At 39.2% G+C, this 22,082-nt stretch overlaps 4 protein-coding genes across 6 annotated transcripts in view; 3 read left to right on the forward strand and 1 right to left on the reverse strand.

The window, feature by feature from the left end:
* Positions 1-11,458, forward strand: part of LOC6648002 (irregular chiasm C-roughest protein) — a 74,963-nt gene extending 63,505 nt beyond the window's left edge. The window contains 1 exon segment of the mRNA XM_023178369.2: positions 9,899-11,458. Coding sequence (XP_023034137.1) covers positions 9,899-11,032 — 1,134 coding nt within the window. The 3' untranslated portion in view covers positions 11,033-11,458.
* Positions 11,459-12,864: 1,406 nt separating this feature from the next.
* LOC6648000 lies at positions 12,865-14,695 on the forward strand. The gene has a single exon (XM_002069510.3). The coding sequence runs from the start codon at positions 13,396-13,398 to the stop codon at positions 14,290-14,292; it is 897 nt and encodes a 298-aa protein (XP_002069546.2). The 5' UTR covers positions 12,865-13,395; the 3' UTR covers positions 14,293-14,695.
* Positions 14,696-15,160: 465 nt separating this feature from the next.
* LOC111519170 (adenosine deaminase-like protein) lies at positions 15,161-19,347 on the reverse strand. 3 transcript variants are annotated; one of them, XM_047009182.1, is made up of 5 exons: positions 17,782-19,347; positions 16,656-17,723; positions 16,422-16,593; positions 15,751-16,347; positions 15,161-15,687 (listed from the first exon to the last, which is right to left on the reverse strand). In XM_047009182.1, the coding sequence occupies exon 1, from the start codon at positions 19,277-19,279 to the stop codon at positions 18,263-18,265; it is 1,017 nt and encodes a 338-aa protein (XP_046865138.1). In that variant the 5' UTR covers positions 19,280-19,347; the 3' UTR covers positions 15,161-15,687; positions 15,751-16,347; positions 16,422-16,593; positions 16,656-17,723; positions 17,782-18,262. The 3 variants fall into 3 exon arrangements, with proteins under 3 accessions (XP_046865138.1, XP_046865137.1, XP_023034308.2); XM_047009181.1 differs by having other exon boundaries at positions 16,732-17,723; positions 17,782-18,257; XM_023178540.2 differs by having other exon boundaries at positions 17,782-18,257.
* Positions 19,348-19,448: 101 nt separating this feature from the next.
* LOC6647997 (protein Red) lies at positions 19,449-21,409 on the forward strand. The gene is made up of 2 exons (XM_002069507.4): positions 19,449-21,092; positions 21,157-21,409. Exons 1-2 carry the CDS (start codon positions 19,521-19,523, stop codon positions 21,265-21,267), a joined length of 1,683 nt encoding a protein of 560 aa, XP_002069543.1. The 5' UTR covers positions 19,449-19,520; the 3' UTR covers positions 21,268-21,409.
* The last annotated feature ends 673 nt before the right edge of the window (positions 21,410-22,082 follow it).

A 22,082-nucleotide genomic window follows, 5' to 3' on the forward strand; every position in this document is an offset into this window, starting at 1 on the left:
TATTTATAATCAAGCATATATATACACACACACATACTCACACACACACACACACACACACTGTACATCTCCGGAAGTTGCTGCCATTCGTTCCTCGTTCGTTCTGCTGTGATGATGTGATGATCGTGATTTGCCAATTACTAACTGATTTGTTTTGAAATGTGGTGCAAGCGGAATACGAACGTTTTTACCTTACATATATTTGTATACCTAAACCGATATATATATATATTTATAAACCATTATAATATCTTATATATTGCCTTTGATAATCTAATACCAAAAAAGACAAATTACATACGAACCCCAATAGTCTATAGTGTAAAAGCATCATTCAATGCATATTGTATTGTAATTTTATACTGAATGTTCTTGTGATAACCAATGATGAGAAGAGATTCTCAACAAAACACTGATCCACACACACACACTCGCAACCACGAAACATTGAATTCAAAAATACACTAGCCCCAATAAGTAGGCTACACACAAAACATTAATGCGCACCACACGCAAAACTCAAAAACAATAACCACAACAAAACTGAACTTTACTCAACTCAACTTTCTATGTACTCTTTGTATTAGTCATTTTATTACACACTCACACACTCACACACACACACACTTATATAATGGTCAGCACGTATGTTGAGAATTTTTTTCCATTATCTGATCATTCATCATTATGTATGCAACACACCGCACTGCAATGCACAGCACTGAACATCACTGCAATGCACCACCTTGCACCACCACCACCACCAGCAATATTTGATGCTCCTTCTCTTTCTATCTCACACACACACACACCAACGCGACCGCGTTCTGACATGGCACAGCTGCCGCCGCTTCAAACTCATTATAAATTAATTAAGCCCCAGCAATTAATAATTTCACGTTCAATTTAAGTTTGCAAATGAATGAAATGTGTCCCTAAAGAGAGACCTTACACGCCTGCAAACAGTTTGTTTTCCCCTTTTTTTTCAACTTACCTTCTCTATATATATATAGCAAGTTAGATATAGCACAAAGTATATAGTCGTATCCATCTTACATATATATGTACATACTTTTTTATGTTTATCGCTTGTGGTGTAGTTGTTGAAGCCAGCATAACTACCCGTGAAATGTAACACCCCAAAACGTTGTTTCTAATGTGCACCACCCCCGCCTCAGCACCACCCGCCCTCGTCTCCGTTTACCAAACCCACAAGTAATTTGCATACGACAACAACAAAGTTGAATTCCGTTTGTTCGTTTCCACTTTTTTTTTTTTTTGTTTTACCTTCATTTATCGTTAATTTTATTTTTTAACTAGTTTTGAGATAACTTTTGTTCACCCCCCCACCCTTCCTCGCTTCACAAAACTGGCAAAAAAATTTAATTAAGCATTTCACCTGCAGCAGTAAAACTACAAAAATTCTATATAAATTATATAATTCTTATATGCTTGTATTTTCCACCTCTCTGTCGAGGGAACTCACTTTGCCCACCTTACACCCTTGCTCTAGTTAGTTAAGCTTGCCCCTTTCGTTTTTTTTGTTTGTTTTTCTGGCACTAATTATAAGTTTTTTGCTAGTTAAATTATAATTTGAAAGCACCAAATGAATTTTGCACTAGAACTAAAACTAAAATGCATAAGAACCAGCAACAAATAATTGCATCTTGTATGCCTTGTGTGAGGTAGTTAGAGTTACTAACAAAAAGTTGAAATGATGTAAAACTCTTTCAAAGCAGATAATAAAACAAAGCAAAAATTGTACACAAACGTAAGTATACTTATGCTGAGAATGTTCCCATAAATATTGATATGATTTTTCATATTCTCCATCTCTCTCTTTCTCTCTCTCTCTCTCAATACGCAATTCTCATGTCATCGGACTGTTTTAATGCCCCATTGCACACAGAGCATATAATGCAGGGGCATTAATTTTATTACATCTTGAGGTCCAGGCGCCTTTCTTATTTCTGCATATAGACAGGGCACAGTGACGTAGCTTAAAGGGGGTTTAGAAGAGTTCTTTCAAAAGGGATTTCCCAGACTGTCTTGAAGAGTTGCCCAATCGAAATTTTTCCTGATTGTTTTCATTTGATGTTATGAATTTCGCTCCTTTTCTGTTTCTGTTGATTGTCGATTCCCAATTAATTCATGAGGTTAAATCTTCTTTGCATAGCCCTACTTAACCCCTTTTTTTAACAATTTGATATGGTAGATCCAGCACTGAGAATATATACCCATATATACAGTGTACATATATAGTCGAGGGCCGTTTGTATGCCAGTGAAATGTAAAAATTGTTCAACGTTAATAAATTGTATTATTGTTATGCGCTTTTTGTTTCACAACGTACTGTCTCTTTGCTGATGCGGCTTACATCTCTTGGTCTCTGTTTCAGTCGGTAGATTTTATTGTATTTTCATTTTAAGTTCAACGTACCATAAATTTTCAAAAAGGATTTATATTGCAGCAACAGCAGCAGCAGCAGCAGCAGCAACAACTGCAACAACGCATCTTTCCTTCGGCATACGCCATAATTTATGGCTTGAGCATTTCCGCTTCGAGTTCATTGAGCGGCTCCAACAACTCCGGCAACTCAATGAGACTTTAACGTCTTTAAATTGTCTTTGTGTTCCGACAGTAACAACAAGAACAACTACAACCACAACTTTCTGGTCGTCAAAAAACAATTTCAATGCAACAAGAAAAAGTTTCATACCAAAAAATGAACTTGCGGCAGGAAAGTTTTACTTTTTTTGGCCAGTCAAAAGGAAAAATAAAACACAACACAAGAAAAATTACCCATAAATTCATACAGCTGCTGTTGCTGTTGCTGCTGCTGCTAGTTGCAGACTAGAACCCCTAGAATAACCTGAACAGTCTGTGGTTGTGCCTAATGACAAGCCGCACAAAATGAAGAAACAATGTGCGCATAAATTATGCCCAAAAAACAAACGAAAAACAAAAAAAGACAGATACCAATTTCGCATAGAAATGGCGAGAAAAACGCCTGCACAAATCTCAACTGACACTAAAATGAAGTAGATATGGGTAAATGCAGTCAGGAGTTAGGAGGTGGAAATAGATGAGAAAGCAAGAGGAGGCTAAAAACAATGCTGCATCAAATTACAGTACAAAAGCAGAAACCAAACAAACAGACAAACAAACAATCCAGAAATAAAACAAGAAGCAACAACAACAACAAGAACAGCAACAGGACCAACCGTTTGCCACACCCACACGCAACTTTTGCATTGTTTTTTGTGTGGCTTTTGTTTCAAAGTGCCATGGCGTATACGCAATTTGTTAGCTCACACACACACACACACACATACACATACAATCTATGTATTTGTGAGTCTGTGTCTATTGTAATATGGTGCTATTATTAAAAATCCTTTATGACGCGCCAGCCCGCTCTCAAATTTCCAGTAAACGCATTCTGTGTGCTCTAATTGCGCCATTAAAAGATGACAAACAAAAACGAAAAAGAAAAAAAAGGAAAGCCAAACCTTCGCCGCAGCCTCAGAGAGACAAAATGACACCAGCAACAACAACAACAACAACAACAACAACAGGAGTTACAGGGAACAAAGACTAAAAATAAGAAGTAGAAGTAGCATAAGAAGCGGCAAGGCATTTAATATGCTTTTTATGCCTTGCCATATCTTTTGGTCTCTTTCTTTCTTTTGCTTACTTCTTGCATACATTTTCTATCCTTTTCTTTTTGGCATGGCGCGGATGTCATAAATGGCATACTTCATGTGTATGTGTATATATATGTGTGTGTGTGTGTGTGTGTGTGCACGTTAAAGTTTCGGCTGCCATTGCCACTATAAATGTAAATTATGAAAGCTTCTGTCTATGTATACAGGTGCATTTTATATTTTAATATACTTAAAGTCAACACAACAAATATTTGAATTTTATATGCTTCCCTGAACACTATTTTCGTTACGTATATTTCATATTTATATAAAGTCACTAATAAATACCAAATTTGTAGTGTATTTTTCGTCAGCTGTTGGCCCAAAGGGATGACCGCCCCTTCTACCTATAAATTTTATTATAATCTAAGACTATTTTCATATGATTTACATTTCACATTTTGCCACCTTTAAATGCAGTATAATTTATTGCCATATTTAAGAATATAAACCTAATAGCTTATACGTGATAATTGCCTTCATTATAATGTTGCACGGGGTATAATAAAATTGCTTAGTGGTCTTTTAGTTGTAGTCTTTTAGTTGAAATTGAGCTACTTGAGAAGTACAAATGCTTTGTATTTAAGTTTCACTTGGGTGAACCTAGAAAGTTGCCAGAATTGGCTAAATACCATATAGAAATCGTTACATATTTCATTGAAATAACCAATTTTTAAAGAATTTTGACTTTTGTGGAATTGTGTAAATTTGGCATTCTATAAGCCATACTTCTTAGAAGGAAATCAACCCAATAACAATATGCTCATTAAGGTATTAAACTAAAAGATCAGACACGATTTGTTGGAAAATCTATGTTCGGTTCTAATACAATATATTACAAGAATTGGCCGACAAATAAGCCAACAATTTAAAAAATCCATAATGAAATTCTTTAGTCTCAATGAAAATTTTGGAGGGTTTTGTTATTATTTTTTATCTATAATGATAATGTTACCTAAGAACGTAAGCTTTTAAGCTTATCGGCGAAGAAACGTGATTTCATAATTATTATCCAGGCAATATTAGTCATTTTTTGAGACTCATTTATTTAGATGGCATAAAGAAGAGCCTAAAACGAGAGCCCATGAGAATTAATGCTCAATGATGGCAAGAGCTGGAAAGTTATGCCAAAAAAAGCTTCTTCTTATTTTACATACTGTTGCCATAATTTAACCAATTCCAACATTATTTTCTCAACAAAAGACTTCACTTTAGTAAGTCTTTAAACCTTCCAAACTCAAGACTTTCCTTTAAATACCAAATTATAGTTTTCAAGGCGCCAAATAAACAAAAATTTATTTGCATATCAAGTGAATTGAGTTAATGTGTTTATGATATATATGTCTCTTTTGATTTACTATCAGCCATTTGACTTTAATGCCGCGTTTACATAATAAATATATACTTTTTTGTTGTTGGCTAAATTTATTTAGATTAATTTCCTGCTTATTAAATTTGGCCAAGAAAATGAGCAAATGCAAATTCCATTAAATTATACATTCTTGCAAGTCAACACTTTTGTTGGGGGCAATAATTTTTTTAGGGCTATGTGGCGTATACTTAATGCTTTTAGTGAATATTTAGTCCTGATGAATTTCCAGCTTGTTTAATTTGCTCAAATACGACTAAATTGAAGGTCATTACACCTTTTCTGGCCGCCTTGGCTTATTGAAAAATTAAACTTGTAATAAAATTTAATGACTAGGCGGTTTTTTTGGTTTTTTTTTTTAATATAAAAATTGTGTGGCCACAAAAACTAAGTGAACGCCCACAATTTAAGCACAAATTTGTGTTCATAATCACAATTTTCGTACCTTTTTTTTTTGCTCTCTCATTCCGTTTTTCTTCTACGTTTTTTGGCTGGTAATGACCGTACGGAATATTCCTTTTTTGGTGTATGTTTTTGTTTCTTTTTGGTTTTTTTTTTTTGTTTCTTTGGCAATGCTGTGCGTGCCATAAAAAGTAACGAGGCTGTTAACATTAAGGCAAACGTTTGCCTTTCACTTCGTGTTGGTCAAGAAGTCAGGGCAACGCGGCTGAAACAAAAGCTACAGACTCATCGTCATTGAAAGCGAAGCGCGTTAATATTTAAATTTATATTGTGGCCAGACCAGACACCAGCCCTCAGACACGAGCAGCCGCCAAGCCAAGCGATGAGCCCGCCAAGGAGCAGGAGCCACGGCGAGAGAAAGAGACGGCAAAGTCCCATCAATTCTGAGTTTAATGCCTGCGCAAATATTTGCGCAATCAGCAAACAAAACAAGCGTCATGCCCAGTCGTCTGTTTAAGCAAAGCAATTGACCGTTGTCCAGGCACCTGAAAGCAAGACACAGGACATGACCACAAACTGTATACCGTACACTTTTCGTGTACGTGTAGACCAATGTACGGGTGTTGCAATACCTACAATACGTTCCCTGTTCCCTGTTTACTTTTACATCGAGCGGGGTGGTTACACAGATGTGTGTGTGTGAAAGGTGTATCCCCGCAGTGTGGTGGTCAGTTTTCTGGTTGGCCATGTTGTAAATATCTGTGTTAATCATTTAATTTAAGCACGCCAACAGTATTACGCACCAATTTTACATTCTGGCGCCCAACGTGGGGCGCCAAACGCATGTGAAATTAAAATAGTGTAATTTATGTTTCACCATGCTAGTCATTAGAGGTTTTGGGCCATTTCATTTACTCTATAAATTTACCCTCGAAAATAAGAATAAGTTAACAAAAGAAGCGCAAAACAACCATCAACATTCTTTGTAGTGAAAGTTTTCAGTAAACGCATTTCAAACACTCGCTGAGATAGTTATTACAATTGTACACAAAGCAACATTACTCGAGGGGGTTTTGGCAGGGAAATAGGTAAGTAGGCGGATGAGGGAGGGAGAGGGGTGATAAGAAAACTTGTAACAGTTTCTTCAAATGAAATGCAAAGCGAGCAAGCAAGCAAGCAACTTTTCTCGTCCACGTTCTCCCCGCCTAACGTCACATCACTGAAAAGTATTTACCAAAGCATTTTCTTCTACTTTTTTTTTATCTTGTATCTTTTTAGGTTTTTCTTTCACTTTTCTTTTATTTTTTTGTAGTAGTAGTAGTAGTTTGTAGTATATAGAAGCCATTTTTGAAGTGCAGTTAGCTTTGATCTGTGCGATGTTTTGAGAGGGGGGCGGATCCATCTGCCGGATGTAGCACGGGGCGGATGCTGTAGTTGTGCTTGTGTTAGTGGAGCGACTGTCGTGCCAAAAGCTGAGCCAAACATCCGCTGGACAATTGATGAAAGCTTTTGTTGTTGTATGCAAAGTGGAGACCAAGTTTCACCCTTTCGCCTCGCGGCATCCACCCCTTCATCTTTATTTGGCCAAGTTTAGTGTAAGTTCAGGCTACCATTTGCCGTGTGGAAAACTTTGTGCCGTTGACAGTCAGCCAGGCTGGCTGGCTGGCTGGCAGGCAGGAGACCTTCTCTTGGCATTCTCTTTCTTCTCCTTTTTTTATCTTCTTGTTATTGCTGAAGGTCTTGATGTTTTTCGTTTTTCGCGCCCCAAACAGCAAAGTGCAGGGCAACTAGCTGGCAAAGTTTTGTTTACAAAGTTTTCAAATTTTTGTGGCACTGAGTTGAACTTCCCGTTGTGGCCTCCAGTAGTCACTGCTTCCGGCTGTTGATGATGTTGCTCACCCATCCCTACCCAGCATGGACATTCTTATGATATTTTTACATTAAGTGCATCCAGTGCATTATCCATTCATCTATCTATATACATGTATCAATCATTAGCTAAATAAGTATATACAACCACAAATATTATGTGGCAAGTCTATTAAATTTCCATCATCAAATGTGCATAAGTAAATGATGCAGAAAATGTTACTTACTCTTTACATAAAAGGAGGAGGCCAAAGAGGAGGAGAGATGGCACTTACTTACTCGCTTATTTGCCTGCACTTCAGCATGGCAATGGCACATCCTGCGGCTCCTTCAACTTGTCATTGCGCGTAAAATTATGTCAACGCTTGTCAACTTTTATGTTGAGAGAAAGCGGCGAAAAAAAGAAAGAAAGGGAAGACAAGTTCTTTCTCAAGTACACCCTGTAGTGTCTTTTGAGAGTGCATTGAGTGAATGAATGGAAACTTTCTTCTCTATGGGACACACATATGCAAATAAATGCACACACACATGGGTATGATGTGCCATGTAAATAGGAACACCGAGAAGAAAAAAATAAAGTGACAGTAGATGAAACTTTTTTAATTTAATGTAAAAATTACCAAGCCTCAAACACAACTTACGCACCCCCCCCCCCAAAAAAAAAAAAAAACCCCCACCCAAAGTCATTTAGGCGAGTCTCCCCCTCCCACAATATTGAACTCCCCTCTCCTCGGCGACCCAACCACACCACAAACAACGCAGCTTGTGCAACTTAAATGCAACAACTTCTTGGCCCCGCCCAAAAACTTGTGCTCACTTTTCCTTCTTCCTTTTTTTATACCCTTGCAAAAAGGGTATATTAATTTTGGTCAGAAGTGTGCAACGCATAGAAGGAAGCATTTCCGACCATATAAAGTATATATATTCTTGATCAGCACGACGAGACGAGTTCAAATCGCCATGTCCGTCCGTCCGTCCGTCCGTCTGTCCGTCCGTCTGGATCAACGCAAACTCCTCCTAGACCGTAAGAGCTACAGAGCTGAAATTTTGCATGTAGGCTTGTATATACTGCAGGCGTTGTATATCTCGGATTCAGCCGGATCGGATCACTATATCATATAGCTCCCATACAAATGGCAAAGTCACGAACAGTGACTTTTCTCAATAACTTTGTTATTTTCTGAGCTCATGAAATTTCATATTGGTGAATTAATTACACATATAAACGACTGTGCCAAATATGATCAAGATCGGGTGACTATATCATATAGCTCCCATAGGAACGATCTTTCGAAAACAGTGACTTTTGTCAATAACTTCGTTACTTTTGACGCAATTGCTTTCAAATTAAACATTTGTTAGTTTAATATATCTGTTAATGACTGTGCCGAATTTGATCAAGATCGGGTAACTATATCATATAGCTCCCATAAGAACGATCGGTGGAAAACAGTGACTTTGATCAATATCTTCGTTATTTCCTATGCTAAGATTGTAGGCCGTTCTTTCGCAAAGATTAGCCTTTTTAGATAAAACGTTTTTCTATTTTGATGGCTATAGGTAAGGAAAGAGTTACCAAAAAAGTTGCAAGGGTATACAAACTTTGACGCGGTCGAAGTTAGCCCCGGCCCTCTGGTTATATATATGTACGTATACTTCAAATTACCCTAGCTAATTAGCTTTTCTGGATAGAGTGAGAGAGAAAGAAGTCATTCTTAATTTCTGGCTGTTATTTTTTATTCCTTTTGTGACTTGCCTGCATTCATGCATGAAATATCCTTTGCCTGGAGATAGAGAAACTTTAAAATGCTCACAAGGCTTTAACCTAATAGATGTATGTCTCTGTGTGCATCTGTCTCTGTCGGTGTGTGTGTGAGCCTCCTGTGTACTTGTGTGTGTAAAGTGTTTGTACATATTAACTAACAACTTGTATAAAATTTACTTTAATCATTTTTAGTAGTCTTTAGTTGAAGTTTCTTTTTAATTTATATATATGCAAATATTTTAACTCAATTCTAATCAGAAGCACTTGTAAACTTATTGAAAATTGTAGCCTTAAATGTGACATATAGACAAAATATGGCGAGTCCCCACAGCCGACGCACCTTCTAGTCCTTGAAAAACGTAAACATTCTATAACACATAAACCAAATCAACACACACACACACACACACAACATACATACATACATATTACAAACAACTGACTCCTAAGTATACTCTTTTTGAAAGCAATATTTATATACCTATATCATACACAACTTATATGATAAGTGTCTACTCTTTTTTCCTTTTTTTTCGTCTCTTTTTACGCTCTGACATTTCATTTTCCAAAAACCAAAATAAAAAAAAAAAACCACCCGAAAACCGAAAACAAATGCGCATTATAACCATCACCACCTACAACAACAACAAACAACTATAACACGCACACCACACAAATAACCAACACCACCAAACCAAATCTGTTACCGTTGATACCGTTTCCACACCACCAAAAACCAAACCCGAATCTAACAATCACAAAAAAAAAAAAAAAATGATAATAAAGAGCGTGCCAGTTCTGCGCACATTTGGCGGTCATCACATAGCGTAGCGGGATCGGGAAAGGGACTTTGCTGTGGCCAGCACCACGGTAACAGTACCACAACCACCATTACCATCAGTACCATCACAACAACAACAACAACTACAGCCAACAACAACAACAGCCACCACTTGTTCTTCAACAACCACACCAACAGGCACTCCACCATTGCCACCGCTGCCCAATTCATTTATAGCCATCAAAACGAAATCAGACGGCAGCACGGGCAACAACAACATCAACAGCATCAGCAACAACAGCAACAGCCTCAGTTTGCACAGCGGCAACAACAGTTTTAAGTCCAATGGCAACAACAGCAACACAAATCGTAAATCCCCACAACAACAACCACCGCCATTACCAATGAAAAATGGTACCAAACATCACACAAACGAATCGCATTACCAACACCTTAGCTACAATACAACACAATTGCAACACTTCAATTCACTCGATCATCACCAACAGCAACAGCAACAACATTCCACACGCAATACACTCGATCGCAAACATACGGCCAATGGCAGCGGCGGCGACTATTGCACTCAAATCAATCCACATTATTTGCAAACATTCGATAGCCTCGATCATTATAGTGTGGCGAATCAGCAGCAGCAGCCTCATCGCAGTCACTCTAAGTCACAAATCTATAGCTATGGCAGCAGTGGCACTGCCAGCGATAATTCCAATCAGCAGACACATCCCCAATACCATAGCAGCAGTAATATAGCCCATATTGAGCATCACTATCATTCGCAGCCAAATAGCAGCAACAGTTGCAACAGTGATCGTTACAGTCATCCCCATGTGCAGCAGCAGCAGCAGCAGTTGCAACAGCAGCCAATACACCAGCAACATCATAGTCTGAAGCATACCAAACACAGCAAGGGTCACAAAAATAAGCATAGCTCAAAGAATAGTAAATCCCAAGATGATTTTAAGGCCATGCACAAGCAGCAGCAACAGAAATCCACTTCTGCCCACAAGCAACAAATGCAAAAACGCAATGGCAGTAGCAACAATCAAATGTTGCCGCCGCCACATCAGCATTATAGCAGCTCCAGCGATAGTCTGCCATTTGATAATAACTATTATTAGATTGGCGCCCACTCAAATACACATACTAATTCATACACACACACTCTCTATCTCTTCTATATTGTTGCTGACTATTTCTTGGTGTATGTTATAATGTAATGGCATCTTCTAACCCAATAATCAAACGTATGCTTACACTTAACCAACCAACCAACCAACTCAATCTCACAGATGCACTGACACTTGAACACAAATTGGTATGCTGAAAATGTTTATTTACATAACTTTAAATATTTTAGTTTGGGATATTGCTCTTTAAAGGTTAAAATAATCTCAACAAGTCAGTGGAAATGTCCTAAAAATGTGTTTCCCTAGAGAGAACTATAAATTTAGAGGATAAGAAATGGAAGACAAGAAAAGAATTAAAGCCCCATTTTAAAAGATAAATAACAGAAAGTTAGAGGTCAATGATTAAAAACTTGTTAGATGATCTTGAAGATTACTAAAGATATGTATTAAAGGGTAGAAACTTTTATAGTCACCAAAAGTCTAGTACCGTTTATTTTCCCCTCATCATTATTTTATTGAAAAACACTTGTTTAAATAAACACTTATAAGCATATTGTGTAGAGTTATGAAATGCCCTCTAAATTATGCAATAAACAGTGTAAGGATTCGCTTTTTGAAACTATAAACAAACTATTGAATGTTTCTTAAACATTTTCAAGTTACATAGGATTGGAAAAGTTATAAATTTTTGAAAAACAATTAATACTTTTGCAGTCTATGGCATACTTTAAGGGGAAAAGTTTCTCAATTTCACCGCAGATACTTTTATCCACAGTGCAGCACTGCACATAGGGGAGCGGAGCCGTTTTTTGATCAATTAATTCAAAAATGTATGTTCAACAATAATTTTCAGTCTCATTGCATTGCGTGAGGTAATAAATATATTTTGCAATTATTTTTAGAGAAATTGGGCGTGGCATCTCGCCTCCACGATCAAAAAACCGTATTTTGCCCAAAAAAGTATGCCAATTGCACTGCTGTGGTGGGCCTTTGCGCCCCACAAAGTATGCAATGGACAGTCAACAAATTGACTTCTTGAAAGGTTTAATGAATTTTTTGAATGTAATTGATTGATGTAATCGTTGATGTAATTGTTTCTTCCCACAAGATATTGGAAAAGTGATTTATAGTTTTCAAAAATTACTTTTTCAACTACCTATAGCATACTTTATGGGGCAAATTTAGAACTGCCTTTGATTAATCAATTGGGAAATAGTTTTGTATGAGGCTTAGCTATATTTTTTGGGCTTCTTTTTGGTTAAACTGTCTGTACAACAGATTCAAACGTTCTAAGAATCCAATTCAGTCACAAAACCAACACACACACATATTTACACACATATATTTACACACACAAATGCATACAATTCATTCATTCATAATGGAGATCGTTTTTCTATCTCTAATTCTCTATCTCGTGGTATCTCGTCTATTGACAGCTATTTGTGTTGTTGTTGTTTCATTGATTGATATATTATATACATACATACATATATGATATTTATGACTAGTCTAAATAGTTTAAAATATGAAACAAAATACAATACTTAACTTAGTTCAAGCAGAAAACAAACACAATTAAAAACAAAAAAACAAAAACAAGAAAAAGGTAAACTTATTGTACATATTTATAAGAAAGACTAAGCTTATGATATATATATACACAAAAATACATATATATTTAAGTATCTATATAAAGTTATGGTAGATTATAAGAATTGTCCCCCCGCTCTAGACCCCCAGCCCCCCCTGTCCAACACCTCCACCACAACTTTTCACCCTTCGGCTAAGCTCACCAGTCACCAAGTTGCCCCCTTTAGCTAATCAGCTTCTATTTATTTTGTTTCATTAAACAAATTTTGCTTGAACATTTCTGCCAACAACTCGAATTACACCACACCAACAACAACAACAACATCATCGAATACAACAACACGTACAACAACACACAACAATACCAGTCGACAACACATGCCACCTCCAGCGGCCATGATGAGCTGGGCAATTTGCTCTGGCAACAGGAAGCAGCCGAATTTGTTGAACAATTCCCCACAGATTCACTGCAGCAAAGACGCAGCTGTCCCGTGCCACCCCTGAGGACATGTGCATCCCACGCCCATTCCACACTGAGTAAGCGGAATGCCGATCTATTTAGCGGAGATTTGGGCATACCAGAGATCAACACACATGTGGGCAGTGTGGTACACACCTTTGAGACATTGGCCCTGCAACGGCGCCTGGCCGAGGCGGAACAGGATCGTGAGTTGAGTAAGTACGACCCAGCAAGCATAGCGAACCAAAGCATAGGCACCAGTCAAAGCAAATACAATCAGCTGAAACGCAAATCGCAGGAGATGCGTCAGCGTCTAATGCAGCAAATGCACCGGCAAAAGCTGCAACAGCAACAACAACAGCTCCAGGCACGTAACCGGGCACAATCACAGCCGCACAGTAAACTAACAAACAGCTGCAGCACCCAAACATTCAAATCCCTGGCCATGCCGCGTCTGGCGCGTTCCACCGAGCAGTTGCCCGCGTCCCATTTCGAGGATTATCGCAAGAATCTCTTCGGGGGCACTTTAACGCGTCGCTGCAGCGAGGAGGAACTGCAGGATGAGAGTTTCATTGTGAATGCCGCCTTCGATGAGATATTCTCAAGGTATGACGATGACGATGAGGGTAACTCATCGCTGGATCAGCCAACGAATACCCTCACCAATACCGATGATCTCTTCGAGGATGAGCACATGCTGGTCAGTCTGAGTGAACTCGATGATGATGTATTCGCTACCAAATCGCACACAGCTTCCACAACGCCAACAACAATGGCGGCAGGACGAACGCCCAAGCATAGTACACCGCAATTGAATCTAAACAAATATCCAGCACCGGCACCGCCACGTTCACGCACTCTGACCAATCTCTTCGAGCGTTTGAAGCCGGAGCATAAGTTGCAAAAATATCCCGCCGAGCAGCAGCTTAATCAGGCCGATTTCAATCGGGGCTCAACCATTAGTAAGTCATTTGTGCAACAGCTAAAGCGACCCTCGCACAAACAAAAACGGGCACCAAAGCCACCACCAAAACCCCAACAAACACGTTCTCATGTGGCCATAGCCCATGTGACACCATTGCGCAATGCTTTGATCTTTCCCAAGCGCTCAAAGTCCTCCAATGAACTGCCACTCGATGATCTCAATGTCCAGGCACGTAAGTATTATCGCAAATCGGAGCAAAGTGTGGCCTTGTAAAGGATTAAAGCGAGGAGCATCCGGCACCAGATTTATGCACCATTATATCGAACCCTTCACCCATTTTGCTGTTCTCCTAACTAACTTAATGCCCAGAATTATCCAATTTACTGATTAATTGTTATTGTGTGTGTGTGTGTGCCTGTATGTGTGTGTGTGTGTGTGTGTGTGCAGAAGCAACGCTTTTATAGGCTAAGTGAAACCGAGTCCCTTCTCCCATGAGTCCAACCAACCCCCGACCGACCCCTGACAACCCCACAAATTGAAAACTGGCAAACAAATGGAACGAGCCAAGTTAACCCGCCGCCATATATCGGAAGACACTGAAACAGAGTGGCTCGAGATGTAAACCCAAAGAGAATTGAGCCATACATTAATTGGGATAGAAAGCAGCACTTACCAAAAAAAAAAAAACAAAAACAAAAAACTAATTATAATTACTAATAAATATTAAATGTAAATTAAATTAAGTCAAAAACTTATTGCATGAAAATCAAAATAAAACTTAAAGGAAACAACAAAAAAAAAAGAGACAACCAAAATAATTTACTAACAAATTTTTGAGATTGCTGATATTAAAATACAAATTCTTTCTAAAGATTATTAAATTTTCATAAATTCAACAAATAAAATTCTTCAAAGTGTTCATTCAAAGTATATCAACAATCTCTGTTTATATATAGACGTATATATATATATAAATGTTAATGTACAAATCGAGTTAATGTCGAGATTCTTAAATGAAATCAAAAAGAAATTTGTGCTCCCAGAAAACTAATTGCATGTTTATATATACATATATATGTATACACAAAGTAAAATTTATAAGTTACTTTTCATTTCGATGAATACAAATATACAATCGATATAAATAATATATGGATATATATATACAAGCATATATATAACTACGTAATTTGTTGTAACTTGTAGGCTAATCGCAAAAGAACACACAAAACACAAAAAAACAAATGTAAACCAATTACCAGAAGTAAAAACTTACTAAATCTTTACGTGCATGCAATAAACAATTTGAAAAATGAATTATCTTGGTGTCTTTTTCTTTTAAATTTAAGAGGTTAACAATTTGTTATATATCCATTTATAGATTGGACTGAAAAATTTGTGTTTTACTATGTTAAACAAGTTTTCAAAGGCAGGAAAGGAAATTTAGTGTATGGTCCAAGGATTGCAAACGTGACTACAAGAACAATTCTCCTGTTTCTTTACATCCAGTCCTTTGAGTCCTTTTCGATTAGCATTCTCCCCTATACAGGTACAGTCCAGTATGCATTGCTTGGTCGCACTAGTAGCTTAAACAGTCTGATGGGCAGGTGTTCAGACAGCGGATTGTAAGTATCTTGCGTGAAGTTCCATTTCAATAAGAAGACCAAACTTAAATGATAAAATAGAATCAGATCTAGAAATCTACATATATACATACACATTTGTACTTACAAACGCTCCAAACCGCACAAAGCTTCGCCTGGTTGACACAGTTCATAACTGATCCATGATTCTTCAGCTTTTAAACGTGCAGCATCATTTTGCCATTGCGTCCAACTGTAGCGACTTGTTTCACGTTCCTGAGCCCACAACGAATATGCTTCGGGATTTTTCAAGACAAATCGAGGCGCTTGGAATATGGAGTTAGTCAAATTATTAAACTCCATAACAAAGAGCAGCTCATGCAGGCGAGAATGTGTCAAAGCATAAAGTTTATCCGTGCCCAGAAAATATTCGCCGGCCTGAATGCTGTTATAACCATTACGATACTCTTGAGCAGTACGCGAAGTGCCATTGAATCTCTGGAGAACCAATGTCCAGCCACCTTCGTTAATGGCTTGCTCACAAAAGACATCAAAGGGTTTGCTTGTGGGCTCCAACTGGATACGAGTATAACCATATTTTTCAGTCATTATGCAGCTTGGCGGAGCAGTTTTAGTTGCCAGTTGTTCAGTGGCATCGGCTAGACGATTCAGAGCTTCGTTTTGTTTGTCCATCTTGGTGTTTAGGCTACGCACAGCACTGGCCACTGCAGCCGAATTGCCAGTACTATAAAAAGATAAGAGAAAATATTAAAAATCTAAGGAAATAAAATATAAGGATTAGATTTATTTCTTGTTTACCCCTTAGGAACTGTGAGATGAACACTTCGGCTTTCCCTTGCCGGATTTGCCCAGCAAGAGTCCATCATCAAGATGCAAGCGATGCTGGCAATAACTTTGAAAATCTCCATGATTTCACCTTGACAATTTCTCTCCAAGTGAAATGAATCAAACAATTGTGTCCGAAAGAAACCTGTAGACAGAAGAAAATTAATAAAAAACTGCCAAAAATAACTGATAATACCAAATAAATACCTTGACCCAATGCAAATTTGACAGAAGAAAATTAATAAAAAACTGCCAAAAATAACTGATAGTACCAAATAAATACCTTGACCCAATGCAAATTTAGTGCTTATCTGGGTTCATTGCACTGATATGACTAAGTTCATGCTTTTTGAGTTGGCTTGTCCGGCCAAATGTTTTCGGGCACATGGCACAACGATGCGGTCTTTGCTGGGAATGTGTAGTCTCATGGTTTCGCAGCACTGCCAACTGGGCAAATCGACGATCGCACTGCGAGCAGGCATAAGGACGCTCTCCTGTATGGGTCCGGCTATGCAACTGTAGCAAATAGACTCGGGAGAATTTTCTTTGGCAAATGGTGCATGTGTGAGGACGTTCATCCGTGTGCAAGGACTGAATGTGACGCCTTAGATTGCTTGACTCTACAAAGCCTCGATCACAGTGGGGACACACATGGCACGGCAATTGTTGATGACGTTTCTGATGGCTAACCAGAGCTCCATTGGTCTTGAAACTTTTGGGACAGTTAGCACAGGCAAAAGGCCGCTCGCCATTATGTAATCTCATATGCATGACCAGACTAGATGGTGATTTCAGGCACTTGCCACAAAGTGAGCAACGATGCGCCTGTCTAGAACTAGAATCAGCAATGGAATCTTTGCAGCAGTGCCTCTGGAAATTCTCATTATCCGTGTAGGCATGACCACACTTTTGGCATTCGTAAATTTTGGCATCCGAATGACATTTTTCCAAATGTCTATGGAGAGTCAAAGTCAATTGGAAAACAGCACCACATTTATCACAGCTGTAAATTGGCTTAGACTGCTTGGTGGTGGCTTCTTGCTCATCTTGTTGACACGGCTCAAAGCTTTCTGCATAGTCAATGGGATCGAATTCAATTATTTCCTCTGCCAAGAGATGATTTACATCAGGTTCAACTTCCATGGGCTTTTGGCCTTTAAGCTTGCTAAGCATTTGCTTCGTTTCCAAGCATTTCTTTTGAAATCTGGCCGAGATGAGTAGCTCATTGGTACATTCCTGGCACAAGTATTTGGGATAGGCATCCGTTGGATCAAGCTAGGAGAGACAGAAAGTATTAAGAAATGCTCTTTAAATCTGAAAACCCTTGTGTCACCTTAATATCAATGCTGCCAATCTTGTCCAGTAAAGAAGACAAGTCCATTTGAAGCTCCTCTACCTTCTCATAGATATCCACCATTAGCTCGTCTTGCTGCAGGCAAACCCGGCAGAGCAGTTCGTTTAATTGCATCGTTGTCATCCTTAACAAATTAATAAATAAGCGTATGAAAACGTTTTTCCGTTCCTTTTGTTGACACACCAAAACCAGTATTATCACGATGTGCAATCATCTGCTCAACAACAGCTGTTGTCAAATTTCGAGCGCGCGGGTTTTAAATATGTTCATGCTGATTAGATACGAAACCTGTTGATGCAGTAATTTAAATGATTAATAGAATTTCAGAAATTGCTAGTGGGAGAGGATTCCAGAGAATTCCACATTTGGATTTAATTGATACCACAATCATTGGAATCTTCTATTGAACAAAGTTGGCACAAAATTGATACAAAAAATTAAAATAACAATCGAAATCATTTTATGGGTTCCTCTTCAGGAACTCCTCCAGTTTTATGAGCATCTTCTGCTTCTCTTCAGAGCTAGCAAATGAATGGTGCACTGCTTCTTTGGTTAGTTCAATGCATTGACTTCGGTTTAAGCCAAATGTTTGAGTGGCCAAGTGAAATTCCATTGACAGTGTGGTATCAAAGACTCCGCTATCGTCTGTGCACAAGACTTTCGGGGCTTCAGCTTCCATAAGCTGTTTAAGATGATGCTCCTCATAGCTGGACACTGTGCCGGACTTCACATTGCTGGTGAGACAACACTCGACGGGAATGTTATGCCGTTTCATGTGAGTCAAATCATCTTTGGAAAGATAGGTGCCATGTCCACATCGTGACATACCAAATGCCAGCATTTCCTTGATCTCAGAGGGGTTTTCAATCTCAGCACAATGGATGGCAAGTTTCAGGCCCTGTTCCCTTGCCGATCGCAATGCTGGAATGAAGTCACTAAACTTGCCCCGAGCAGGGTTACCACTTAGATCGATTCCCACAACAATATCTCCATCAGTCTTGGCAAATTCCAAAGCCAGGGACACAGTTTCTTCAGCCACTGCCACCGGCTCCGCCCGGTTAATAGAGGCCAATAGTTTTACCATAATCTTGGGATACTTTGTTTGTGCACTCCTAATGGACTCCACCACATAGTGGAGATATTCTCTTCTAGTGTAATGGCTGTTAGCCTTTGGTGTCGTCCTCAACTCCACATATTGTACATTATCCTGGGCAAAGTCTCGTATGGCAAACTCGGTGGCATATCTCAGACCTTTCTCCGTTGAAGTTAGCTCGTGTACAAAGGCGAATTTTTCGAAACATTCTTCCAATTTGGAGTTTCGATCAAATTTGATAAAGCGAGCACAAAGTTCTAGGAACTCTTCCGTATTCTCTCCGTAAACCTTTTCTCCGAGATCTCGCAAAGTGGAAATGCTTAGCGAGCCATTGAGATGAGCATGTAGTTCGACTTTGGGTAATTCTTTTAAGAAATCCAACATTTTGCAATCTTCTTCAAATTTATGTCTTGCAAAAAATCAGATGTTGTTTGTTTTTGTTTACTCTGCGAAACCGATTACGCGGGTAAGTCGATAACTATCGATATATTAAAACATCGATAGTTTATGTCTCGATTCCAATATTTATCGAAAAATTAAATAAGTTGGCCACTCTGGTTTACACCCCCACCGCAACCCGCAACCAGTTTTGTTTTTTTAAGAATCGGAGAAAAATTAGTTTTCCATGTCCGACGCACACTTGGAAGCGCCACCTTCGGTGCGGCTGACCAACGATGACTTCCGTAAACTATTGGCCACACCTCGTGCACCGCCAGCCAGCAGCGGTGGAAGCACATCGACCGCTGGCGCTGGAGCATCCGGATCCCTAGCCACAGCCCAGTTTGCGACTCCCGCGTCGGTCGGAGAGAAAAAGAAAAGCAGCAGCAGCAGCGAGAGGAACGATTTGAGGAGAAAGAAAAAGAACTTCTATGCAGCGCTTAAGAAGCAAGAGGATGTCAAGCTGCAGGAGCTATCCGAAAAGTACAGGGATCGTGCTCGAGAACGACGTGACGGAGCTAATCCTGATTATGTAGGCGCCAGTACTCCCGGTCATGGCAGCAGTACCAATGCATACCGAGCCGTAGCCCCGGACATGAAGTCGGGCATCGATGCCGCCGAACGTAGGCGCCGCATCATTCAGGAATCCAAGTTCTTGGGTGGTGACATGGAGCACACCCATTTGGTGAAGGGTTTGGATTACGCACTGCTGCAGAAGGTGCGTTCCGAACTGCACTCGAAAGAGGCGGAGGAGGAGGAAATTGCTGCTGCAGTAGCCCGCGAGAAACTGGCAGAGGCGGCAGCAGCTGCCGAGCAACTGGAGGCAGAGCGCCGGGAATCCGAAGATATAAATGCCATCAACAGTTCCATGGCACGTAGCATCTACAATCAAATTCAGGCTCGTCGCTCCAAGGAGGTGCCGCGCAATGAACTCTTTGCCCCCGGACGCATGGCTTATGTCATCGATCTGGATGACGAACTGGGCGAGTCGGATATACCGACAACGCTGAAGCGTTCCAAGTTCGAGGTGCCAGTGGCTCGCGAAGATATAGCCACTCTGACCACCAATGACATTGTAATTAACAAACTATCGCAAATCTTAAGCTATCTCCGTGCCGGCGGACGCAATAAGAAGAACAAGAAGCGAGACAAGGATAAGCCACTCTTCTACGAGAAGGAAATTGAGCACATCCGTGGCCGTCATCAGTCCAGCAGCAGTAGCAATGCTGCCAGCAAACAGGTCGCTAGTAAACCAGAAGCCTTGGGTGACAGTATCTACGATGATGTGGGCGACTATCAGCCTTCGGCATCACGAAGAGATCGAAACAACGATCAGACATCCAAGACACATGCCCCACAATCTTACTTTGGTGATGCACCGCCCGAAGCCGCTGAACCAGTCATCACGAGCATACCGCCGCCACCAAAAATATCCAAGGCCATGGCTTCCAGGTTTGCCAACGAGCCAGAGGGCTACGCTGAATGCTATCCAGGATTGGAGGAAATGAACGATGCCATTGATGACTCGGACGATGAGGTGGATTACACTAAAATGGATTTGGGCAATAAGAAAGGACCAATTGGCCGCTGGGACTTTGATACACAGGAAGAGTATTCCGATTATATGAGCACCAAGGAGGCCTTGCCCAAGGCAGCCTTTCAGTATGGCGTCAAGATGCAGGATGGCCGTAAGACTCGCAAAAACAAAACGGAGAAGAATGAAAAGGCCGAGTTGGATCGGGAGTGGCAGAAAATTCAGGTGAGATTGATAGTGAATCTCCTCTAATTTGTTTCTCACTCATTTTCTCAATATTCTCTTTCAGACCATCATACAAAAGCGAAAGTTGCCCAAAGATGGTGGTGGTGGAGGCGGTGGAGGAGGAGGTGGTGGTGGTGGTAGTGATGAGCCTGAATACAAATCAGCGAAATATTAGAATTCTCTTGAAACATTATTTTATAATTTTATTGTAATGCTGTAAAACTCTAAATATATATAAGTATGCCATGTACTTGTATAATATATATATCTATATATAGATTTATATATAGAATTCTTATATTGCTTTATCACTATAATCTTGTTTATATCTGATTCATTAACTTGGACAATTCATGGGGGTGTGGGGCGAGGGACAAGGACAGGCCAGGTATTGGATGGCTTTAGATAAACATATAGAAAGTGACAGATCGATAGGTTTCTAGGATCGTGTTGATATTTCATTAATATTAAACTGTTACGAAAGAAATTGCAACATTTTTCCAATAAGTGAATACTTTTTCTCACTTATTTATCACATAATGTAGGCCAAAAATCGATTTCGTAAAGACCAAATATAGAAATTACACTTTGTCCCAAAATAAAATTAAACTAAGAAAAAAAAACATTAAAAATTTGTAACCATTTCATTGTTGAATATCAACAGATCCCAGTAAACCAGATCTTTGTGTTAATTGTAGTGCTGAAGCGGCATTATCTTTGATAGATATACTAAGCTGGAAACCGTCCTTAAAACATCCTTCCTTTGGGGGTGGGGCTCTGCTTAATTATGTGTAGTATTTATATATATGACACTGGATCCATCCATCTATCAAATATTTGTTGTGCATAAAATTTACCCTTGGGAATGCTTATATTTATTTATGACTACACACACATTTAAAAAAAAAAAAAGAAGAAAACTAAAGACTTTTTCTTAATATCGGAGCTATTGGCATAGCCGATATTCATTTAAAATGCCCTTTACAAGAA

This window comes from Drosophila willistoni, chromosome 3R (assembly GCF_018902025.1).
Source record: "Drosophila willistoni isolate 14030-0811.24 chromosome 3R, UCI_dwil_1.1, whole genome shotgun sequence".
Taxonomy (NCBI): domain Eukaryota; kingdom Metazoa; phylum Arthropoda; class Insecta; order Diptera; family Drosophilidae; genus Drosophila; species Drosophila willistoni.

Coding starts and splice junctions, on each gene's coding strand:
- LOC6648000 (XM_002069510.3), top strand. CDS start 13,396: ATGCGTCAGCGTCTAATGCAGCAAATGCACCGGCAAAAGCTGCAACAG.
- LOC6647997 (XM_002069507.4), top strand. CDS start 19,521: ATGTCCGACGCACACTTGGAAGCGCCACCTTCGGTGCGGCTGACCAAC. Junction 21,093..21,156: donor GGGAGTGGCAGAAAATTCAG/GTGAGATTGATA, acceptor ATTCTCTTTCAG/ACCATCATACAAAAGCGAAA.
- LOC111519170 (XM_047009181.1), bottom strand. CDS start 17,925: ATGACAACGATGCAATTAAACGAACTGCTCTGCCGGGTTTGCCTGCAG. Junction 17,724..17,781: donor TTGGCAGCATTGATATTAAG/GTGACACAAGGG, acceptor TGTCTCTCCTAG/CTTGATCCAACGGATGCCTA.